The sequence below is a fragment of the Jaculus jaculus genome, chromosome 13, assembly GCF_020740685.1.
Source record: "Jaculus jaculus isolate mJacJac1 chromosome 13, mJacJac1.mat.Y.cur, whole genome shotgun sequence".
NCBI lineage: Eukaryota > Metazoa > Chordata > Mammalia > Rodentia > Dipodidae > Jaculus > Jaculus jaculus.
The window spans coordinates 25,590,016-25,614,734 of record NC_059114.1 but is presented as its reverse complement, the minus strand read 5'-3'; the positions used below and the strand labels follow the sequence as shown (position 1 = coordinate 25,614,734).

Below are 24,719 nucleotides of genomic sequence, written 5' to 3'. Positions count from 1 at the left end.
AACTCATGATGTAGCTGAGACTCTGGCCTTGAACTTCTGAATCCCTTGTCTCCCAATTGCTGGGATGACAGACATGCAACAGAATGCCCATCTTCGTATTTTGAGATAGGCTCTCACGAAGTTGCCCAGGCTGACCTGAGCCACTCTGTAGCCCTACCAGGCTTTGAACTTCTGCCCCTTCTCTCTCGGCCTCCTGAGTAGCTAGGATAATATCTTATTTTATGCATTCTCCCAGAATCTGGCAACCTAGTTATAAAGACAAAAGGTGAGGAGACAGACAGACCATAGCATCTAGACCAACACTTCTCAAATTTCGACGTGCACATGCATCTCCAGGGATCAGACCTTGTCAGGTGCAGTTTTTCATTAAGCTGGGGTAGCCCTGACTCTGCCTCCCATTGCTCGAGAGCTCTCTGTCCAGCTGCATGTGTCCTGGGATGCAAACCCCAGTGGGCAGGCTTGCAGAGCAGGCATCTTTACCCACCGAGTCCTCTCCCAGCCCCACTGTTCTGTTTTCTGCCATCACAGGTGAGTCTTGCTACTCTTAAACTTCACCTAAATGACCGCATGTTGCGTCCACTTACTTAGGCTTCTTTTCTCCCAAGAGAATGTCTGTAAAACCAACTCCTCCAGGGTTATACATGTACTGGCACCGTGTTCCTTTTTTATTTATACTAAGTAGCCTTTTATTGAATGAATCTATCACACTTCATCTATTGCTAGATATTTGAGTCATTGGATGTCTTTGCTACTACAAACAAGACTGCTATGTGTACAAATATTTGGTTCGTTTTTGTTTTTGTTTTTGTTTTTTTTTTGGTGAGATTTTGGGTAGCTCATGCTGGCCTCGAACTTGCCTTGTAGCAAGACCGGGTTTGTCCTCCTGCCTCTGCCTCCCAAGTGCTGGGATTAAAGGTGTCTGTCACCTTTTGTGGACATACACTTTCATTTATCTTGAGTAAATAAAAGAATGGGATTGAGGGGTTTCTGGATTAGAGGGCAGATGTTTAACATTCAGGGAAGCTTCCCCACAGTGCTCTAGCATGATCATAAACCATTACACTCCCCCAGGAAAGCAGGAGAGCTCTGATCACTTTTGCTCCTTGTCTTTTAAACTTTAGCCAGTGAGTAGCTGGACCTTGCTGTGGTTTGATTTTGCATTTCCCTGATGACTAATGATGTTGAGTAGCAGCAAAGTTTCATTTACTTAAATTTTTCGTCTGTTCACCCCTATTAGGATATACACTGTATTGAAGTGGCAACTTTGACTCTTGTTTACTGATGTCTGCCCATTGCCATATAGAGTGCTCTTACCTGAAGTTGTAGCCAGGGTATAAGGAATCATTCATGGTCTTGTCGTCCAGGCGACGGAAGCTGTATTTGGGGCGGCAGTGATGAGACCAACTGTCCAGGTTACAGTCCCAGTAGATCTCAATGCCCATGATTCCTCCCTGAGGAGTCAACAGGAGAAGCTGCTAAGTCTGCCGGGCATGTGTTATGCCCAACACTGGCCTGCATAGCCTTCTAACTTCAGGAAAGATTGCTTTTCTTTGTGTGTGGTTTGGGGGGGGGGGGTTGTGTGGTGTAATATGTGTGGCGTACGCAGATATACACATGCCCCAAGCACATACATGTAAAGGCCAGAGGAGAATGTGCTTAAGGGATAACTAATAGCTCTTCCATTTTTTCTCTTCTGGTGGACTCTCTCACTGAATCCAGAGCTGTCCTTTTCAGGAACTCCAGGAATTCTCTATCTCTATCTCCCTCCAGACTGGGGTTTCAGGTGTGTGTGACCACACCCAGCTGTTTACAGGGAGGCTGGGTGCCTATAGGCTGCCCCTAAAAACTCAGAACTCAAGAGGCTGGCACAAGTGGATGGAGAGTTCTAGATCAGCATGGGCTGCATATTGGGACCAGTCATTGGCTGGTCACTGTGACCACTGAAGCAAGATGCTTGGCTGCTGATTCTGACGGAGGAAAAGGGCTGAGAATCAAAACACGCAGGAGCGCAGGGGCCTGGTGGAAGTGGCAAGCACATGCATTCTCCCCTGGAGCCTCCAGAGGGCGTGCGTCCTGCTGGCGCTTGGATTTCAGCTCAGTGAAAGGAATCCTGGACTTCGTACCTCCAGAGAGAAGAAACCCGTGTTTTGTTTTCCTCTGCCCTGTTTGTGGTCATTCACTACAGGAAACTGATGCACTAAGTGGCTCCCTCAGAGCACTGGGGAACTCAGTGAAGGAATGTAGATGGAGTCCCTGGCACCATGCCCAACAAATGTGAGCCACGATTTTCAGACTCAGCCTGTCATCCTCTTGACAATTTGACATCCTCCATCCCCCAGTACACACACCACCATACAAACGCATCAACAACCTGAATGGCTACGTCTGAAAAGCTGTCTCCTGTTTCCCGGAAGATGTCACCCAGTCGGAAGATGGGACACTGCGGACTCTGAGTCTTATGAAAGGTACAAGAGATGTTCAGGCCTGGCAAGATGTTTCTCCTGTGCAGAATGGGAAGTAAACACACCGGTTAGCAACTTCCTCCAAAGCCTGCCATGGTGTTGCATGCCTAGAATCCCAGCACTCGGGAGGCAGAAGTAGGAAGGTAGCCACAAGTTCAAGGCCAATCTGGTCTATGTAGCAAGCTCCAGACCGACAAGGGCTACACAGTGAGATGCTGTCTCAAAAAAAAGTTTAGGAAGAGAAAGGAAGGGAGGAGGGTACTTAATAGGTTGATATTGTATATATATAAGTACAATGATTGAGATAGGGAGGTAATATGATGGAGAATGGAATTTCAAAGGGGAAAGTGTCAGGGGGGAGGGAGGGAATTACCATGGGATACTTTTTTTATAATCATGGAAAATGTTAATAAAAATTTTTTTTAAATAAAAAAAATTTTAAAAAAAAGAGAAAAAAAAGTTTAAAAGCAGAGCATGGTGGTGCATGCCTTTAATCCCAGCACTCAGGAGGCAGAGGTAGGAGGATCACCATAAGTTCGAGGCCACCCTGAGACTACATAGAGAATTCCAGGTCCGCCTGAGCTAAAGTGGGACCCTACCTCGAAAAACCAAAAAAAAAAAAAGTTTAAAAAAATAGGGCTAGAGAGGTGGCTTAGCAGTTAAGGCACTTGCCTGTGAAGCCTGAGGACCCAGGTTCGATTCTCTGGTACCCACATAAACCAGATGCATAAAGTGGTGCATATGTCTGGAGTCCATTTGCAGTGGCTTAAAGGCTCTGGTGCACCTATTCTCTCTCTATCTGTCTTGCTCTCTCTCTCTCTAACGTAAATAAATAATTTAAAAGTTCAAAAACACAAACAAAAACTCTCTAGGGGGAAAAGGAGACCTAATACATAGTGCTTACTGATTACTATAGGGTAAATACCCACTTTGTGGCTGGTGTTAAGCTCCCAATGGAACATCACTGAGCTCGACACCACCTAACTACTCCATCTCTCATTGGAGTGGTGCGGCAGCAACTCTGTCTCCTGGGGGCCCCTGTGGAGAGATCATGTGGTACCAGGAGAGGAGAGCAACAGTTTGAATGGCCAATAGCATATGGCAGAAATGGCAAGGTGTCACTTCTAAAAACTGTGGTTTCCATCTTGGTTACCCTTGCTCATCAGCTCGCTCAGATCACCTGCTATAGGGAAGCCAGCTGCCCTGGCATAAGGACACTCAAGATGTTCTGAGTCTAAGTGTACATGGTGGAGAATGGAGCCCTCCTGCCAACAGTCACAGTAGGCCCAGTGACGCTGAGAGGGACAGTAGATCTGGGCTTGATAGTGACCCCATGACCCTGAGCCAGAACACCGGATGAAACCTTCCAGATTCCTAACCCATGAAATGAGGACGAGAATAAGGTTCTGTAATTTCATGCTTCCTGGGCTTGGGGCCATTTGTTACACAGCCATAAACAACTGATACATACAGCCATTCTGGACACTTACGTGGTATAGTTGTGTCCCGGGAAGTCAATGTTGTTCTTGATGAGTACTGTGAAGTTTTCAGCACTGCTCAAGAGTGCAGGCCTGGGAGAGAGGAGTGGGGATCAGTGACCTTGGGAACAGAGAGAGGCATGCCACAAGAGGCTTTGCATTTTAGTCACTGAAATTAATAGAGAAGCAAAGGATCCAGCAACTTATTGGACAAAATCTTCCAAATTCTCCACGGGGCCTCTGGCATCTTTGAGAGTAAGTTTCTCCTTTCTTGAGATCCCCCCATGGCATGGTTGTCACTCCTGATGCTCTGATATAATCATATGTTTAGCTATGTGGAGTAGTGTATTGATGAATGTTTAACAACTAGCTCTTTAAGAGAAAGAGAGCCTCGTATGTAGCGTTTGCTGATTGCCATGGTAAGTACTCTCACCATGGTGTCTAGTTCCTAGTAGGCCATGACTGAACTTGAAATTGTGAATGAGTGAGCAGAATCAGCTTTGAGTGGGTGCCAGCTAGCTCCCGTGAGCTCTTGTGTGGCTTCCCCGGTAGATTTGCAGCTCCTGCAAGACTGGACAATAATTTTGTCTTGGTATGGCCAGCCTTTGGCACAGAGCCACACACAGATGGTTGGGTGTGGGTGTGTCAGCCATTCACCAGGGCTCTGAATAGCATTCAATTCTCCATGAGTTAAGGAGCCCAAATTCCAGGCCACAGGAGGTCCATCCACCATCCATCCACCCACCCTTCCATTAACAAATCTCTATGGTCCTGGGCACAGAGCCAGGTACTGACTACAGTGATGAACAAGACAGTCAGCATTTTTGCCCTTTTGCAGGCAACAGTGTCATAGGCAGAGGAAGCTGGCTGGGAGTGAAAAGCTAACGCTGAGACCCTATTTCCTGGTCCCCCCAGCAACAGCAGGCAAGGGTAGAAGATATGTGGAAGGAGTCACCAGCATTGCCTCTGTCTTGTCACGGCACTTCTAGAACCTGGCTTTGGCCCTGCTGTGACACAGCTGTCATGAACAATTTGGGTTTTGCCTGTCCAGCATCTGTGTCCCTCGTCCTGGCAGCACCTCCTTCTGGAACAGCCAAGCTTTCTTCCGGGTGGGAACAATGCTACCTCCATGTGACCCAAGGCCGTCCATTCCCCTTGACCATGGCAACTGGTTCACAGGCGGCCATGTGACTTAGTCATGCTGATGAGAATATTCCAGGGCTTTTTTGGAAACAACTGGGAAAAAGAAACTCACTTTTGTTGGGATTTGTTAGTGGGAAGGTTAGGGCAATTCTTGTCTCCTCTCGATCACCATGTGAGGAAAGCCAAAATAGAAGAGAGAATGACTAAGGGAGAAGAAGAAGGAAGAGTCTTACTGACATCACCTGAAGATTGGATCACGCCTTGCCTGAAGCCAGAAGCCCTGCATGCCTCATTCACTACAGTCAAAAACACAAGCCGGGCTGGAGCAATGGCCTAGCAGTTATGGCATTTGCCTGCAAAGCTTAAGGGCCCAGGTTCAATTCCCCAGTACCCACATAAGCCAGTTGCAAAAGATGGCGCATGCATCTGGAGTTGGCTTGTCATGGCTAGAGGCCCTGGCATGCTCATTCTCTCTTTCTACAAGAAGAACTGAAATAAAAAAATTTTTTTAATCACAAGCAAGGGCTGGAGAGACTGCTCAGGGGTTAAAGTGCTTGTTTGCAAAGCCCGACAGTCTGGGTTCAATTCCCCAGAACCCACATAAAGTCAGACGCACAAAGTGGCACATGCATCTGGAGTTGCTTTGTAGTGGTAAGGGCCCTAGCATGCTCATACTCTCCCTCCAACCCCTTTCAAGTAAATAAATAAAAGTATTTTTTTTAATCCAAAAAAAATGATACCCTGTCTTCTCCTAAAAGTTTAATAAAGTTGGTTTTCTGTCATTTGCATCAAAAAAATCTTATTTACAACCTAATTCCTAGTATATACTGAGTGATAGGTGGCAAAGCTGAAACTGTAAACCACAGCCACCCGAGAAGGCCTGGGGTGGAGCCAAGCAGTGTTTGGGTGTAGGTGCAGGCTGGCAGCCCACTCATGTCTGCGCAGAAACTTCTTTGACAAAGAAACTTCCTGACCTAGAAATGAACTTGGGCTGAGAGCTGAGGGCTAGACAGGGCAGTGCTGTGCACTGCATCACCCTGATTCTGGGGGAGCCTTGTCTTAAGCCTCCAGCATGTCAGCATGGAGTGCTTTTCCTTGTCTTACACAAGCTAGTGGGGTAGCCCTAAGTCATGTCTGTCGGAGTGGCCAAAAGGCATATGTGGCCCTTAACATTAAAATTAAATTAAAATTCAGTTGTTCAGGTGTAGTAGCTTCATTTCACACACTCAGCAACCACAGATAGTTAGTGGCTCCTGGGCTGGACAAAATGGGCCCAAAACTGTCCCATCATTACAAAAGATTCTGTTGGACAGAGCTGGTGTGGAATCACCATATTTCTAGGGGCACGTGTGTGTGTGTGTGTGTGTGTAAACATATGACACTGTATAATTCCATAAATACCATCTCAATTCTTAAAAGAGCCCTCTGACATAGGCACAATTATCACTCTTATTTTACAGATGAGGAGACTGCTACTCAGGAAGGTTAGACTACTTGCCCAAAGTCACCCAGCAAAGAAGTGTTAGAGGCAGGAATTTGATCCTAGTCTTCTTGTTCTCTGTTGAAATGCATCAGCCCTTGTGGTTTCCAGGATTTTTAACCTGACCTTATATGTTAAAGAGAAAAACTGAGTAACGCCGGCTGATGTCTGGCTAATGCACATATTAGGTTCACCAGAGTGCCCAGTAAGCACTTCTCTTAATGTCATCCCTGTATATTAATGCTACCCTCACTTTTGGGTTAGAGAAGCTTCTTTGTTCGGATGGCAGTAGCCTTGAAATGATTCAAAAATCACCATAGTGCTGAGATGAAGTGACAGAGGAGTGCTCAGCACTGAAATATCTCTATCACACCTTCCAAGGCTCAGGGTCCATTGAGGAAGAGGTGGCAGAAAGAATGTAAAAGCCAAAAAATAAAAATAAAAAAAATGGTAGGACTGCTTACAATACAGTCTTCCAGACACAAAATGGACTGGATATCCATGACCTTGCAGGGCCTGACACTACCTACACAAGACCATCATAATAGGAAGAATAGATGACAATATCAAAATAAAAGACAGACTAAAACCAGGCATAGTGGCCCGTGCCCTTAATCCCAGTACTCAGAGGTAGAAACAGGAGGATCACTGTGAGTTCGAGGCTACCCTGAGACTACATAGTGAATTCCAAGTTAGCCTGGGCTAGAAAAAGACCCTACCTCAACCCCCACCCCAAATAGAGAGAGAGACTAACTTAAAGGGGAGGAGACATAATGGAGAATGGATTTGTAAAGGGGAAAGTGGAAGAGGGAAAGGAATTATCATAGTTTATTATCCATAATTATGGAAGGTGTAATAAAAAAAAGTTTACAAAAGAGAAAAACTGATACAAGGTACCGCTAAATCTGTTATGTCATGTATTTAATTTGAAAAACATGTCCATGTCCTCTTCCCTCCATTTCTCTCTCTCTCCCTTCCATCTTTCCTCTACCTACTTTTGTATGGGGTTGTGTGCATGTATGTGCTTGTTCATACGTGTGGGTACCCATGCATATGGAGTCCAGAAGATAACTCTCATTGGCCTGGAACTCTCCTAATTAGTCTACACTGACTGGCAAGAGTCCCAGGGATCTGCCTGTCTCCACTCCTCAGCTCCGGGATTCCAGCATGCTACAGCATGGGTTTGGGGGATAAAATTCAGGTCCTCTTGCTTGCAAGGCAGGCACTTACTTCACCAGCTAAGCTATCTCCCAGCTCCCTTCTTTCTGCTCTTTTTTTTTTTTTTTTTAAGTTTTTCAAGGTAGGGTTTCACAAGGTAGGGTCCAGGCTAACCTGGAATTCACTATGTAGTCTCATGGTAGCCTCAAACTCATGGCAATTCTCCTACCTCTGCCTCCCAAGTGCTAGGATTAAAGGCATGTACCACCACACCTGGCTTCCTTCTTTCTGCTCTTAATCACCATGAGCACTGGCATGCTGTGGCTCTCAGAAAGGGTTCTATAATAGCTGGGATATCATGGGCACATAAGGGGATCCAGGACATAGCTACATAGCAGCTGGTTCAGAATATGTTAACATGTTAGCATGTTAACAACTAGCACTACCTTCCCAGAGACATCCATTTGTGTCAAGGAGTATACCTGGGACACAGGTCACCAAGGCTGTGCTGCTCAGCAAAACCCTCACCTGGTCATTGCTGAGAACCACTGTGTCTGCCTCCCCCATGTAACTCACCTGGGGGCCTCTTCCACCTCCTCAATGGGGCACCAGGCAGAGACCTCACAGGTCTTCTTGTTCCCTTTGTATGTTATGCACTTGCCAGTCTGGATTCCTATCGGGGCCAAGGAATTGAAGAAGTACAGTGTGAGCAGACAGAGAAAGGAACTTCTCGGGATTCACAGTGTGAGCAGAACAGAAGAGGACCTTCTCAGGACTTGCAGTATGAGCAGACAGGGAGAGGAACTTCTCAGAACTCACAGTGTGAGCAGACAAAAAGAGGAACTTCCCAGTACTCATGGTGTGAGCCAACAGGGAATAGGAACTTCTCAGGACTCACAGTGTGAGCAGAATAGAGAGAGGATCTTCTTAGGACTCACAGTGTGAGCAGACAGGGAGGGGACTGTCTCAGGACTCACAGTGTGAGCAGAGAGGGAGAGGAACTTCTCAGGACTCACTGTGTGAGCAGACCAGACAGAGGAATGTCTCAGGAGTCACGGTGTGAGCAGACAGGAAGAAGAACTTCTCAGAAGTCACGGTGTGAACAGACAGGGAGAGGTGCTTCTCAGGACTCAAAGTGTGAGCAGACGAGAAGAGGAACTTCCCAGGACTCATGGTGTGAGCAGATAGGGAGAGGAACTTTTCAGGACTCATGGTATGAGCAGACCAGAAAGAGGAACTTCTCAGGGCTCACAATGTGAGCAGACAGGGAGATGATTTTCTCAGGACTCACAGTATGAGCAGACAAGAAGAGGTACTTCCAAGGACTCATGGTGTGAGCAAACAGGGAGAGGAACTTCTCAGGATTCACAGTGTGAGAAGACAGGAAGAGGAACTTCTCAGGACTCATGGTGTGAGCAACCAGGGAGAAGAACTTCTCTAGGACTCACACAGGATTCAGTTCCAATTGAGAGTCTGTGTTCTTCTTTAAGTTCCATCCCACTGTACATCCACCCCCAGCAAAACAAGGCCCTGGGCACTAACCCTTTAGAGAGGAAATCGAGGGCAAAAAAGACGTGGGTGTCTCCTGGTCCTTTAGTGTCTTAGTAAGGACGTTGTAGGAAAGGTGAACTCTGAACATATGTGCTACAGCATGACTTCTGACTAGCACATCTGAGTCCCTCCAGGGGTACACAGACTTCCCACAGTGAGTGCAAAGCCATTGGATGTACTTGGGGCATCATCCTGAAGTGTCAGCAAGAGGAAAAATGGATGTAGGCAAGCCACATTAACATGTTCTCTATGCTAACTAACATACATGTTCTAGACCAGAACACAACACTTATGTACCTTTGTAAGTGTTTGCACCACCATTCATGGATTTTCATTCCTCTCTCTCTCTCTCTCTCTCTCTCTCTCTCTCTCTCTCTCTTTGAGACAGGGTCTCATGTATCCCAGGCTGGCCTCAAACTTGGTATGTAGCTTGGGATAGCCTTGAACTCCTGCTCTTCATACCTCCACATCTTGAGTGCTGGGTTTACAGATGTGTACTATCACACACAGTTATAAAGTGCTGGGGATTGAACCCAGGTCTTCATGCATGTTAGGCCAGCACTCTGTCATATGTCTGTCTAAGTTAAAATGTGAGATAAGGTTATTCTTCAGGGCTATGGCTCTGGCTCAGTGGTAGACAACTTGCCTAGCCTGAACAAGGCCCTACGTTCAATCTACAGTACTGTTCCCCTCCACATAAAAAAGAACAAAAGAAAGAAAAAATGAAAAATAAAAGGTTGTCTACAGGTCAATATGGGTTTTGTCTCCATGACCCTAGAGGTTCAAATTCATGCTCTCCCAAGCTGGGGGACATTCAGAGAGAAAGTAGAATACTGAGATGAGTCAATGGACCAGAGGATTCTTCCAGCAATTAAACCCTGAATGTGCCAGGTTGTGTGGAGCTTCTCTCACTGAGAAAATGAGGACAGACACTGGCGATGGAAAGCCAGAAGCTAAGGACACCCCAACCAGGCATCATGAATGTCACCCAGATGCCAGGCCATTTACCCTCAAGGACTCAAGGAAGACACAAGAATGTACCTTTGCTTTGTGGGTCCATCCAGCCCTTTCTACAACTCCGGTCAGAGGAACAGAGTGTCCGGGGGGTTGGAAACTGCAGGAAGATGGACAGAGAATGAGGAGTGATCATTGAGAGGCACTATGATACAGAGAAGTCAACATCTATGTGCACACAAAATCCCGCCCGCCCCAGCAACACTCGCAATAGCCAAACATGAGTAGAGACCAAATGCCCACTGGTGGGTAAATGGACAAACAAAAGGAGATACATTCACACATGGAATCTTGTTCAGCCAAGTACTAACACGACAGGCCTTCAGAACTGAACTGAAGCATAGTGAAGGAATCCAGACAGAGAGGCCATGGACCATATGATTCCATTAATTAGAATTGTGCCAAAAAATCAGCAAGTCTATAGGGACAGAAAGCAGACTGGAAGTGGCCAGTGGTTGTGGGGAAGCAAGAATGCAGACTGACTGCTAATGGGGACAGAATTTCCTTGGGAGTCAAAGTTTTTTGGGGGGCTATGGAAATGTTCTGGAGTTTCATAGCAGGGGGGATGGCTGCATAATGTTACAAAAAGACTATACTTCACTGAATTATATACCTGAGGTCATAGGGTTTATAGTATATGAATTATGTCTCCACTAAAAAGAAGAATAAAGAAAGATATAAATAGATATTTTTCCCTGCGGACCACTCCTATCTGGGCAGAGGGGCTCCTAATTCAGCCTGGAGCTTTTCTACTTTCTGTGTCTAGTCTCTAAAAATAAATCTTTCAATTTTTTTTTTTTTTTGTTTTTGTTTTAGTTTGGGTTTGGGTTTTGGTTTTTCAAGGTGGGGTCTCACTCTAGCCCAGGCTGACCTGGAATTCACTACATAGTCTTAGGGTAGCCTCAAACTCACAGTGATCCTCCTATCTCTGCCTCCCAAGTGTTGAGATTAAAGGCATGCACCACCATGCCTGGCTTCATAATAATTTTTAAAAAAATACAAATGGGGTGGGAGAGATGGCTTAGCAGTTAAGGTGCTTGCCTGCAAAACCTAAGGACCCAAGCTTGACTGCCCAGAACCAATGTAAGTCAGACACACAAGGTGGCACATATGCACAAGGTCACACATGCATACAAGGTGTCACATGCGTCTGGAGTTTGGCTGCAGTGGCTAGAGGCCCTGGTACACCACTTATATCTCTTTCTTGCTCACTCTCACTCGTTCTCTCTCTCATAAAAATATAAAAATAAAAAGATACAGATAGTAGATGTCAATGCAGCTCGAAAGGTCTTTCAGGGATGGCTTTCGGGGTGGAGAGCAGGTGGCACAGTCCCAGTGCGCCTGCAGCTACAGAACTGAGTGATGCAGACAGCTGCCAAGGTGGCAGTGGTGGTGTGGAAGCAAGGAATACCACAGGCACTGTCCTGGCCCGAGAAAATGAGGTCAGCTGTGTCTCAGGGCCAAAGGACAGAACAAGTAACAGAGAAATGAGATGGCTTGGCTTACGCACATGAGATTTCCCATTTTCTTTTTCCAATTTGTGTTTGTGCATCTTCAGGCCTGTACACATATGTGTATATGCGTGTGGAGGCCAGGGGACAACCTTGGGTGTTGTTCCTTAGAAACACTTCAGTTATTGATGGGAAAGCATGGTTGCACTAGGGCCCCTTGCAACTGCAAACAAACTCCAGATGTATGCACCATTTTGTGCATCTGGCTTTATGTGATTATGGAGCACTCAAACTCTAGCCATCAGGCTTTACAAGCAAGCACGTTTAACTGGTGAGCTATGTCCCCAGCCCCTATTCACTATTTTTTCAAGACAGGGTCTCTCATTGGCCAGAAGCTCACCAATTAAGCTAGAATGGCTAGCTAGTGAGCTCTGGGGATCCACCTACATCTAACTCCCTAGTGCCAGGACTGCAGGTCCATACCACCACACCTGGCTTTTCATGTGGGTTTTGGAAATCAAACCCTGATCCTGTGTTTGAGTAACAAGCACTTTACCATCTGAGCTGACTTGTGGCTTAACAGCCATTCTCAGGGATGCCAGAATATGACATAAGCATGAGAACAGTCTCTGTGTCCCAGGGCAAGGACCCAAGTCTTGGGTCCACGTATGCTGGACTATGTGAGAGCAGCTTCTTCTCTGGCTTCATGACTTTGACCAAGTCACATTACCTCTCTCATTTTCCTCCTGTGTAGAAGGAGGACAAGCAGATCTGTATTATATGATTGCTGTGAAGATGAAATAAGTTACAGAAAAAGAGGGTTTAGCATATGTACTTGCTTAAGTCAATGGCTCTGATAGTTTTCAAACTCTTTCATGCCTTTTTTTTGGGGGGGGGTTGCCTTCTTTCTATCACCTACCACACCCATGATTTCTTCCCCTTGTGTCTTATAAGGTAAAATATCAAAACCTTTGATGGTAAAGTAAGGATTCTATTTTGTATCCTGGCTACCTGCTTAACACATAATGGTCTTGATGATCATGAATGAACATCAAGTGAAAGTGAATGTGGTTCATGGACACTTATGTGAACTTCATTATCAACTGGAAAGACTCAGATAAAAAGACAAAGCAATTCTATTTTTCTTGCCTTTTTTTTTTTTTTTTTTTTGAGATAGGGTCTCATACTAGCCCAGGCTGACCTGGAACTCACTCTGTAGTTCTAGGTTGGCCTCAAACTCACAGGAATCCTCCTATTTCTGCCTCCTGAGTGCTGAGATTAAAAGTGTGCACCAGGGCCAGGTATGGTGGCACAAGCCTTTAATCCCAGCACTTGGGAGGCAGAGGTAGGAGGATCACTGTGAGTTCAAGGCTACCCTGAGACTACATAGTAAATTCCAGGTCAGCCTGGGCTAGAGCAAGACCTTTCCTCAAAAAAACAAAAACAAAAGTGTGTACCACTATGCCTGGCCAATTATATTTTTATCTCTAAAACAAATTCTAAAATTAAATCAGTGTCAACAATAATAACCTTAGTTTTGTGACTCCTGCAGGATTGAAGCCATTTTAGTGACTCTCTCAGCAGGAGGTGGGATGTTTCCCCTTTAGGAGTTGGATCTGTGCTGTGAACCAACACAAGGTAGTAGAAGTAACCCAGCCAGCTCCAGACAAGGCCTTAAGAAGCCCTAGAACCTTCTGAAGTTTGGCTCTGGCACCCCCTGACTTGCTTAAGAACGTTTAGCTCCTCGGCTCAACAGAACATGTGGACAGACTCTGATAAGAGGAAAAATCTCAAGACTTTATGGAAATAATAGTTGTTTGGGATGGCTGTCATCTCTCATGCCTATAACCCCAACACTTAAGAAGCTGAGATAGAAAGATTGCCATGAGTTCAAGACCAGCCTGGACTACAGAGTGAGTTCAAGATCAGCTGGTGCTGGAGTAAAATCCTGCCTCAAACAAACCAAGAAATAAGAAAAATAAATAAATAAGTCTGGACTGGAGAGATGTCTTAGTAGTTAAAGGCACTTGCTTACAAAGCTTGCTGGCCTGGGTTCAATTCTGCAGTATCTACATAAAAGCCAGATGTACAAAGTGGTGCATGTATTTGGAGATCATTTGCAGCCACAAGAAGCCTTGGCACACCTATCCTCATTCTTTCTCTTTATCTCTTTCTTTTTCATTTTTTTTTTTTTAGGTTGCTTTGTATTTTGAGCCTCCAGCCATGCTGAATGACAGTGGCCCTGTGAGGAATAAGAGAAATTAGCAGAAGAGCCATCTGGCTGAGCTCTGTCCATTGTGGACCGGTGAGAATTAAACAAGGCTATGTGAAACCCACCAGGGGGAGTCTGAGTAACGGGAACAAGCACAAGCATGATGGTATACAACTAAGGCTTGGCCATATTTACTGGAGTGACCAGAGATAGAATGGGGGATAACATGCAAAGAAGGGAGACAAATGTCCAGTTAGGCCTCCCCAGGCCAACTTGTAGTATAGGCTAAACTGTGGGAAGCTGCGCTGGCTTCGTCAGGCTTTGCCATGTCAGCTTGTTTACTGCTTTTGTATCCTGATTGTCTGCGCATGAGCATATGACGTTATTCCAATACGGCCGCTCACCTATCCCGATTGGGTGATGCAAAGTCATCCGACAAGACTTTAGCCAATCAGATGACGCTGCACAACCACATGACTACAAGTATATAAACTTGGTGCTCCATAGGGTCGGGGTCCTTCTCTCTTTCAGCTTGGAGCTCCTAATAAAGTGTGCTTGAGAAGAATCCTGTTGTTGTTGTTCTTCCTGCTGGCGGGACGGGCACAACACTAAACCCCCGTGGAATTACTCTCTAGGCTATCAGTGTCCCCAACAGAGTAATCTACTGTCATTTCAGGAACAGTTTCAATCTTAACAGCACAAAGTCTGTGAGGTTTGACAGGGAAGAAAGATTATGAGAAAGAGGTAGGAAAGGTCAAGGGCATGCAGAGGGCAAAACTGAGCAGGGATGAGGAGAGGGCTTTCTGCAACTGATATTCAGGGTGCCACTCTAAGAAGTGGGATGAACAACTTGAGCTGTTTGACAATGCTGCCCAGAGCCTGGTCTATGGACACTTTACAGCGAGCTCTGGCAGGAGAGGCTTGAGAATGAGCATACCCAGTTCCTAGGCCTAAGTCGCCCACAGCAAGCTGTGTTATCCACGGAGAAGTCACTTAGCCTCTCTGAGTCTTTGTTGTGACCTGTAAATGGGGACTGAGATGCTGTTTTCCTCCTAAAATTGCAAGGCTCCAGTGAAATGTAAAGTAGTCATGCAAATGTCAAAAATCATGTCCTGAGCTACCCAGAGACCCAACGACAGAAAGAGCAAGGGTCCAGTCTGCTCAGGCCCCTGGTGCTCAGCTAGAAACAGATCTGTTAGCTCCAGGAATGCTTATTGTCTGTGTGACCCCTTACCTCAGGACATAGGCCCTGTTCTTGGCCTTCTGTCTTGAGAAAATTTGTCATCACAAAGAATGAGTTCCCCTGTGGAGAAAAAGGAGAGGAAAGGTGGGGCCTTGGACAACAGAGCTACTTGAGCATCATAAAATGGGTTGCTAAGTGCCTGGGGGCAAACCCTTTCACTCTTCTAAGCTTCTAGAAATCCAGAGCTGCAGGCAATGGAGACCATGCCGGAGGCCTAATATCAAAGCTGCATGAGCCGTCCCTCTGGGCTCACAGGAAGAAATGAGTGTTCAAATAGTGGAGTCATTTCACAATCCAGCCTCAAAAGCAGCCTTGTCATTTTTCTGACACAGTAAAATCCTATTCAATTGAGACTCTGGATACCTGGGGAGGCAGAGGTGGGGCGTAGGGGGTACCCCATGAAGGTTGTTCAGATTTTCCAGGGCTTAATGGAAGGACCACAGATTTCCTCCACCTGGACAATTGCTGGCTCTTAATGCCCTGCTTTTAGAAATACAAACAGCAGCTTGGGCTTGAAGTGCTTTTTGACAAGTGCTCTGGCACCCCAGGGCTGCAAATGGACCCTTTTGTCCCTCCCACCCCCATCTGCTCCTTGGTATCCTCAGCCCTTCTCTCGTTTCTCCTTTTTGGTAGCCCTACTTTCATTCACTCTGCTTGCCAACTGAGCCAGTGGCATGCCCTTTTCTGTGACCCACAGCTTTCCTCTTTGTCACCTACATCTTTTCTGTATAAAGACCCAGGAACAATCTCTTGACCTTTTTTGATGATAAAAGGCTGCAGCTGACGAAGAAGGGCTGATGCTCTCTGAGTGGCAAGCTCTCTGCCCTTCTGAATCCAGGCAGACCTGCTGACGTAGGAGCCCTGCTTTCAAAGCTATGTATATATCAGTGTGAGTGAATCAGATCATGTCTGAAATGCATTGGGACATGCTGCTATTTTCAGCAGCCTGGGAAGACTTGATATAGCAGAGGTGCGTCTTTGAGCTGCTGGATCCGACCCAGTTTGGCAATTTTTAGGTTTCCTCAATTGGGATCGTTCAGAGCTTTTAAAATAAGGCCAATGTTTCTCTCCTTCTCTCCCTCTCTCTCTCTCTCTCTCACTCTCTCTCTCTCTTTTCTCTCAACACGTTCTCATTTATCACAGTCTAGCCTCTACCTTGCTATGTAGCCAAGGATGACCTTGAACTTCTCGTCTTCCTGCCTCTACCTCCTGAGTGCAGGACATACTCCACCATGTCCATTTCATGCAGTGCTGGGGATAGAACCCAGGGCTTCGTGCATGCTAAGCAGGTGCCCCACCAACTGAGTTACACCCCTGGTCTTGGGCAAATGTTTCTCTAAGTCTCAGGGTTGACAACCAGGCAGAGAGTACAGCAGCCAGGGACTCACCTGGAGAGGGAAGGTGTAGTCTGCGGTGTCGAAGACACTCTGCACCAACTTCTTCAGCCCGCCCTCTGTGACCTCCTGGCTCACCTCTGCTATCCCTTTGACCTTGGTGTGAACTGAGCTGATGACAGGCTCTTTACGCTGGTACAGCTTGTCACTCACCAAAGCGAAGCTAAGGGACAGACAGAAAGGCTCAGTGGTTTTCTCACAAACCAGGGTAGTGGTTTGTGCTGCCGACTCAGAAGGTGGCATCTTCACAAGCTGCTCCTGCCATACGGTCTGCTCTTCTGATTCCCTGTCCTCCTCTGCAGACCGGGACCAGCCGCTGGGCCTGCCTCGCGGGCCACAAAGGCAAACGCCTGACCTCGCATCTGACTCCCGCCTACAGACCACTTGCTTCTGGAAAACTGTAGCCCTCAGCCCTCTGCTTTAGTATTGCTGAATGTAGACTTAGGTTTAGTGGACAGGTTTGCAACTTCTGGTAGCTTTGTCTGGGGCTCAGTTACACATCAACATCTTCTTCTCCAAGGCTCTGTCTGCCTTTTATTTCCAACAAGAAACAGGATTCCCTGTTTCCTTGAATCCTGTTGCCCTGAACAATTAAGGCTTTGTTTCATTTACTCATTCAGCAGCTGTTGGTTCAGTTCCTTCTCACTGCCCAGCCCCTTTGTAGTCTTCCCAGGACACAAGAAGTCCAAGTCAAGAGCCCCCCTCTATGAGCCAGACAGAGAGAACCAAGACACAGTGCCAGCTGAATGATAAAGATCATTCCGGGAGCTTTCAAGTCCCATCCCTGTGACTGTAACCCAGACAGGGCCGGGGAGCCCTCTGTGGCTCTAATGCGCAGTCAGGAGTGAGGCCACCAGAAAGCTCATGAAAAGACAGTTCCCATTTGGTGCCAGGAAGAGCATCCCCAGGTTCCCGCAACAAAGCCCTTGGGCATCTGCCCCTGAGAAATCCCCATACATGTGCCCATGGAGCTGTATGCAAGAAGGATTTGCAGTGTTGTTTCTAAGAGGAAGAACTGGAAAGAGCCTATGTTCCCAAACACTGCAAGGGTGTATTCATCCTACAGCAGTGAAAATGAGTTGACTAGAGCTGCTTGCTTGATGAACATGGAAGCAAGCTGCCATCTACAACAACAGTCTACACTCAAGCAGCACTGCTCACAATAGCCAAAAGGTGGGAGTAATACAGATATGCAGTAATAGACGAATGGAGGGACAGGTGTTGTGGTCTGTCCATACAATGGAATATTCTTCAGCCATCAAAAGGGAGGAAGTTCTGATCACTGGTGTCTGCTGAGTGAAGCACAAAGGTTATTCCACTTATATGAAATACCTAGTTGAGGGAAATCCATAGAGGCAGAGTGCTTTAGGCAAATTCAGTGACACCTGTTCACTCATCCCTCTCACACCAGCCTCACAGCACATACACAACACATGCAATGTCTTCTCGAGTTGAACGTTGCAGCATTCTCCCAGAGCAACACTTGGCTGCCCTTTGGGAAGTTCAGTTCTGATCTGTTATCCATTAAAGGGAATGGCTAAACTAGGGCTTCCTGCCACTGCAAACGAACTCCAGACACATGCATCACTTTGTGGATATGGCTTGACATGCATTGTGGTGATTAAATCCAGGCCATCAGGCCTTGCAAGCAAATGCCTTTAACCTCTGAGCCACCTTTCCAGGGTGAAGCTACCTGTTCTGCACTCTTGATCTTGCTTGGTGACCCAGAAGCCAGATCACCTCTCTTGGCCATAATTTTGGTCCCAGAAAGAGGCTATAACCCATTGGTCCCTAATCCCTACAACTATTCAGTGCTAAGAAGCTACAAATCTATGCATTCAGTTTCAGACAAAGCAAACAGGGTGCTAAGGATCTAGCATGGCCTGGAAGAATGGGTAAACTCAGAGGTGGGGAGTCTGACAGGTAGAAGAAAACTGATATGGGAACAGGCAGGGCCACTCCAAGTCCTTGCAGGTCAGGCTGGCCAAAGGAAAGGGTGTACACTTGAGGAGCAGAGGTAGGGTGGAGCTGCAGAAGGAGGCTGGGCTGCAGGACCCTAAAACTGGCTCTTGCCTGACTCACCAGATATCAAGGCAAGTGCCCACCATGAAGGTGTTCTTCAGAGTCCCAATCCATATGCTGTGAATCTCAAGAACTTTCACAGACTGATGCTCACATAACTGGCCCCCTCTCGGCATGGTGAAAAGGTTCTCAGAGCTCTGCAGAAAGGAAGTGCCTCTCAGCAAAGTCTGTATGTCCCTTAGAGCACCCGAGTTCTAAGCTAACTAAAGTAAAAGGAGAGCTCTGAGGGTGAGCTGTCTTCACAGCTCTTTAATTCCCACCTAAGCCCAGATCTTGGGGCTGACAGCATCTCCTCCCAGCAAAGGCACTAGCTCCTGAGATTAAATGTCAGGTCAAAGGGCATACACGCTTGTGTCGGACAGCAGAAATTTGCACCATTTCCTGCTCCTACCAGCAAAGCCAGAGTATGTACACCACCTCTTTCAGGAGTTTTTGGTTGTTTGTTTATTTGTTTATTTGGTTTTTTTCAAGGTAGGGTCTCACTCTACTCAGGCTGACCTGGAATTCACTCTGTAGTCTCAGGGTGGCCTCGAACTCATGGTGATCCTCCTACTTCTACTCCCGAGTACTAGGATTAAAGACGTGCACCACCACGCCTGGCTTCTTTCAGGAGTTTTGACAGATAAGAGCACAGCCTCATGTGCACAGTTGAGATGGTAAAGAATATGGGCAGCACAATGAGATTCCAGCGTGGGGACAAGGATAGACATATCAGCAGTGTAAAGTCGCTTGATGGAGAGGGGCACAGGGTGGAAATGCAACTGAAGGCAAAAGACACAGGGCTAGGAAAGAAAGGCCTAACCATTAGAGCAGTCCCAGGATGTAGCAAGCTTTCCCTGTGGTTGCTAGTTGGTGATAATGGCGATGACCGGGACCACGGTGATGGTGGTACTGTGGATCTCCATTTATCCTGCCGGCCTCCCCCTGCACCAATCCTTTTCCATCTGCATCTAAACTGCATTTGTCATCTTAAAAATAAACCCTCCCTCCATCCCACACGCTTCTTCCACACTTGGTGCCTCTCTCCTCCCCTGGAGCTGAATCTTTGAAAGAGTGAGTCACCACATCCACTTCCACAGCTCCATTCACTCCTCCGCCCACTCCAGTCTGGCTCCCCCCACCACCACCACCACCAGTTCTCCAACTCTCTCCTTGCCAAGTCACCATCACTGAATCCAGCAGACATGCCAGAGGCACCACAGTTGACTCTGCTGCCCGTGGACCACTTCCCCTCCTCCTTCCATTGGCCTCTAGGAATCGCATTCTCCTGGCTTCCTTGGATCTCTGTGCATCCCACCCTCCTGGAGTCCTTTGGGGGCTTCTGTGTCCCCTGCTGCTTAAAGGTTAATGCTCCTAAGGGTCAGTCCCAGGTCTCTTGCTTTCATCCATCTTGCCTCTTGCTGGTCAGTTGTGGCTATGTCCACAGTCCTAATAACCACCTATAGGCTGGTGGTATATAATCTACATTATAGTTCTGGACCCATATATCCAATAACCAATTCAAAATGCACATTTGTATGTCTAACTTAATGTCTTAATCTCTGAATTCATCCTTCACCCCAACTTGCATTTTCTCTTGAATTTCCCATTGTTCCACCAATTTTCCATCTGTTTCTCAAGTCAGAAATACAACACACTGCTTGACCCATTCTACCTCCTTCCCCCCTCATCTACCCACTCAGTTATAAATACTTTTGTTTGAGCCTAAAATGGTGGTACGCACCTGTATGCCCAGGACTCTGGAGGCTGAGGTAGGAGGATCACCAAGAGCTTGAGGCCAGCCTGGGCTGCAGAGTGAGTTCCAGGTCAGCCTGGGCTAGAGTGAGATCCTGACTCAAAAAAAAAAAAAAAAGGAGGGCTGAAGAGATGGCTTAGTGGTTAAGGCACTTGCCTACAAAACCAAAGGACCCAGGTTTTCCTCAGGACCCATGTAAGCCAGATGCACAGGGTGGCACATGCATCTGCAGTCCATTTGCAGTGGCTGGAAGCCCTGGCATGCCCATTCCCCCCTCCCCTCTTTCTCTCTCTAACTTTCTCAAATAACCAAATAAAAATAAATAAAAACCAACCAACTAAACAAAGAAGCAAAGCACATTGGTTTATCTTCCTGTTATTACTCAACACCATCTATCTTCTCCTCAGCCACTGTCACCTCCTCAATCCAGGTTGCCATCAATTCTCAGCTGGAGGACCCAACACCACAGTCTCACCCGCCTTGGCCCTGTTGCCTTCACTCTCTTCCCAGAGCACAGACTCTGACTGAGATGGTCAAGTCCCATCGTGGCTCAGCCTCTGACTAGCTGTGTGACCTTGGGCAGGTTACCTAACCAAAGAGACTTTTAAAGGCTGTTAAGTAATTCATATAAACTCTGACAAGGCCAAAGATGTGGTCGGCTTGAACAGTATACAGGTAGGAAGTGCTGTTCTTCATGCTCAGGGTGCATGAAGCCATTTCAAAATCCTGCCAGTCACAAGGGCAGAATGTGCTCGCCCAGAGCTGGGCTCCTATCCTATGCTCTGAGTACTTAAGACCCCGGAATTATCTTCCCAGGTGCCCCCAAGCCATTACCACGTTTATTTAGAGGCAGAGGGAGGTTTGATGCACACTCAGAAGACAAGGCATTGTGAAGACAGAGCAGAGACAGAATGGAAGACACTGGCCTTGAAGACTGGAGTGACGGGGCCACAAAACAAAAGACACAAGCAGCCACTAGAAGCTGGAGAAAGCAAAGAACAGATTCTCCCTGGGAGCTCTGGAAGGATTACGGCCCTACTGATGCTTCATTTCAGCTCAGTGATGCTGATGTCTAGCTTCCAGAACTATAAGTGAATCAAGTAAGTATGTATTTGTTACATCAGATAGCAGGGCTTAGGGCAGCTGGTCACATGCATCTGCAATCAGAAAGCAGACAGAGATGAATGCTGAGGCTCAACTTGCCTTCCCCTTTATACTCAATCTGATGCCGCCCATATTCAGGGTGGATTTTCCCTCCTCAGATAAACCTCTCTGCAAACACCTTCACAGACACACCCAGAGGTATGTCTCCTTGGTGAGTCCAAATCCAGTCAAGTTGACAATGAAGATAAACCATCACAGGGAGTAAATCTGGGAATGGTCAGGACCAGTCACCAAGCGAGCTGGAAAATTAAGTTATGACATACACTGGAAATCCTCTCACAAGATGGGGAATTCCCTAAACATAGTCAGCCTATTCAAACTGATGGATCACTTCATGAGCAAACTTGTAGTATTATGGGGTTGTGAGATAGTTCAATCAGTAATGTGCCTGCCTCATAAGCATAAGGACCTCAGTTTGATCCCCAGTAACCATATAAAAATGCCAAGCATGGAGGCATCTGCCTGTAATCCCAGCATTGGAGAGGTGGAGGCAGGAGGTTCCCTGGGGCTTGCTGGTGAGCCAGTCTAGCCTAATTGGTGAGCTCTGGGCCAAGGAGAGATCCCAGCTCAAGAAAACGTGGACAGTATTCCTGAGGCTGACACCCAAGATTGTCCTCTGGCCCACACACACACACATGTGCGCACACACACTAAACAAAGGACACAATCATAGGAACTTTTTATTACAATCAAATAGGCTTAGCCATGAGGACAAAACCTGTTAGATGCTAAGCATTCACCAATACTCCATAGGTGTCAATGCAGTTGAAGCAGAATGGTCTAGACCCTACATAAACTCTTCATGTCTTCTGTGTGTGAACATTCACCCAGTGGTACGTAGCAGTGGTTAACTCTTCATGTTTTCCCAGCACTCTCAGAACAAAGCTCAAGGCTATGCTCAATCTGGGCCCTGCTGGTCTCTGCAGTGTCGCTTGGCCTCCCTTCTCAGGCACTGGACTCACCAGCCAGCTGGCACTCATGCAGTCCTGTGAGTAATCCTCACTCCAGTGCTGTGTTAACAGCTCAAAAGGTTAGGCTGGAGTGGACTCCGGAACCCCATGTGTGTGCTAATCCACGGAGAAGCTTCTGCCATTGCACATGGGCATGGAAAAAACGTGGCCACCCAGGCAGCCTCTCATAAAGCTACAGGGATTGGTGCTTAGATTTTTTTTTTTCTTGTGAAATTATGTGTTTCAGATTGAACAGTTTACTGCTAGACATGAATAAAAGGATGTTGCAGATGGTGGTAGCTATGTTTTCTTTAGTGGCGTATGTATATATGCATGTTTGCATGTGTGTAGTAGAGGCTAGACATCATCTCTTTGCCCATGACAAAACATCCCCAAGACAATGAGCCAAGTTCTGGCAAAGGAGAGCTGGCTCCAACACCCCTACAGCTACTCCCAACAACACACCTCCTCCAGCAAGGCTCTACCTCCCAAATTACCATCAGCTGAGGCTCTAGCATTCAAACCACATGGGTTTATGGGGGACACCTAATTCAAACCACCACATTCTTCCCCTGGCCCCCATAAACTGATACCATCCATGATGTAAATTACAATGCATTCGGTCCAACTTTAAAAGTTCCCTAAAATAAACTTTTTAAAGGGCTGAAGAGATGGCTTCATGGTTAAGGGGCTTGCCTGAAAAGCCAAAGGACCTAGGTTCAATTCCCCAGGATCCACATAAGCCAGATGCACAAGGGGGCACATGCATCTGTAGTTCAGTTGCAGTGGCTAGAGGCCCTGGTGTGCTCATTCTCTCTCTCCCTCTCTTCCCCCTCACCCCCTATTTTTCTCTCTCAAATAAATAAATAAAACAATTTTTTAAAAAATATTCCCAGAACTCTTATCACTTCCAACACTGTTGAAACATCCCCATAGTCCAAGGTCTCTTAACTGTGAGCTTTAAAACCAAAAAGACATAATGGCACAGAGTAAACATTCCTGTTTCAAAAGATGGCATTACAAGGGAAGACCGAACCAAAGCAAGATCTAAAACAAACAGGGAAAATGTCAAATCCTGGAGCTCTGACATTTCTGACCAGAGATGAAGTCTCTGGAGTTTCAGTTCTGCCCCTCCAGCTGGGCTGCTAACATCCCAGGAATAATTCGTCCCAGGCTAGCAGCTCTCCTTGGCAACCATTCCATAGTTTTGGCTGGGGTCTCCACATGAGTTTAGGGGGGGACACCTAATTCAAACCACCACAACATGTGTGTGGGCACATGTGCTTATACATGCTGTGTGTCTTCCTCAGTCACTCTCTCCCTTATTTATTGAGATAGAATCTGTCACTTGAACCCAGAGCTCACTGATTCAGCAAGTCTAGCCAGCCAACGTGCCTCAGCGGATGAATCTCTGCCTCCCCAGCTCTGAGATTACAAGTGGGCCACAGTGCATTTTACATGGGTTCTGGGAATCCAAACTTCAGTCCTCACACTTGCATGGTGAGTGCTTATCCACTGAACCAGCTTCCCAGCCCCATATCATTTTAACTGCTTGCTTGCTGTCCCCAATGGTGTCACATCGGTCAGCAGCCATGTCTCTGCTTGGTTTTGCTGTGGCTTCCTTCTGCTGCAGCGGCGGTGGCTTCCTCTTGCCAGAGCTTCTCAGACTTGAAAACCACATGGAATTCAGCATGTGCACCTGAAGCAGCACCCTGGGGTTTTTACCACACCATTTAGTCTGCAGAGTTGGCACATCCCACGCCCCACTTACCTAACGTAGGAAAAGACGATCATGTGCAAGACCCACTTAATGGTGCCATAATTGGTGCTCTGGATCCGGATGATTTTGTTTGTCTCATACTGTAAGACATCACTCCAGCTGAAGCATGCTGGCATGGTGACAGGCCCACTTTCTGATCAGGCTGGACTTGGGCTCCGCACTCCCAGGCTAGACCACAGCAAGCCCCCCCCCCCCCCCACCAGGAAGAGGAGAATAAAACGTACTGATTCTTAGCAGGAGCCTATAACATTGAGCTCCTCCCATGACTGCAGTGGGGCGGGCCCTGGCAGCTGCCCAGATGTGAGTGGAATAAACAAGAAGAACCAAGTCCTGCAGGCCTGACTGGCAGCTGACCCTGCCCCCGCTGGCCTCCCCCAGACGCCTGCATAAAGATGGTGTTCAGAAAACAGGCATTTTTAGAA

General features: G+C 46.9%; 1 protein-coding gene across 2 annotated transcripts in view; it reads right to left on the bottom strand.

Moving 5' to 3' along the window:
• The window catches only part of P2rx7 (purinergic receptor P2X 7), a 40,747-nt gene extending 16,334 nt beyond the window's left edge, over positions 1–24,413 (bottom strand). Inside the window, exons 1-8 of one of the 2 annotated variants that reach the window (XM_004671000.2) lie at positions 24,289–24,413; positions 16,581–16,749; positions 15,184–15,252; positions 10,314–10,386; positions 8,298–8,394; positions 3,953–4,033; positions 2,372–2,501; positions 1,315–1,451 (exon numbers count right to left, since the gene is read on the bottom strand). In XM_004671000.2, coding sequence (XP_004671057.2) covers positions 1,315–1,451; positions 2,372–2,501; positions 3,953–4,033; positions 8,298–8,394; positions 10,314–10,386; positions 15,184–15,252; positions 16,581–16,749; positions 24,289–24,413 — 881 coding nt within the window. The remainder of the gene's footprint in view (positions 1–1,314; positions 1,452–2,371; positions 2,502–3,952; positions 4,034–8,297; positions 8,395–10,313; positions 10,387–15,183; positions 15,253–16,580; positions 16,750–24,288) is intronic. The other variant, XM_045132759.1, reaches the window with a different exon arrangement.
• Between the last annotated feature and the right edge of the window lie 306 nt (positions 24,414–24,719).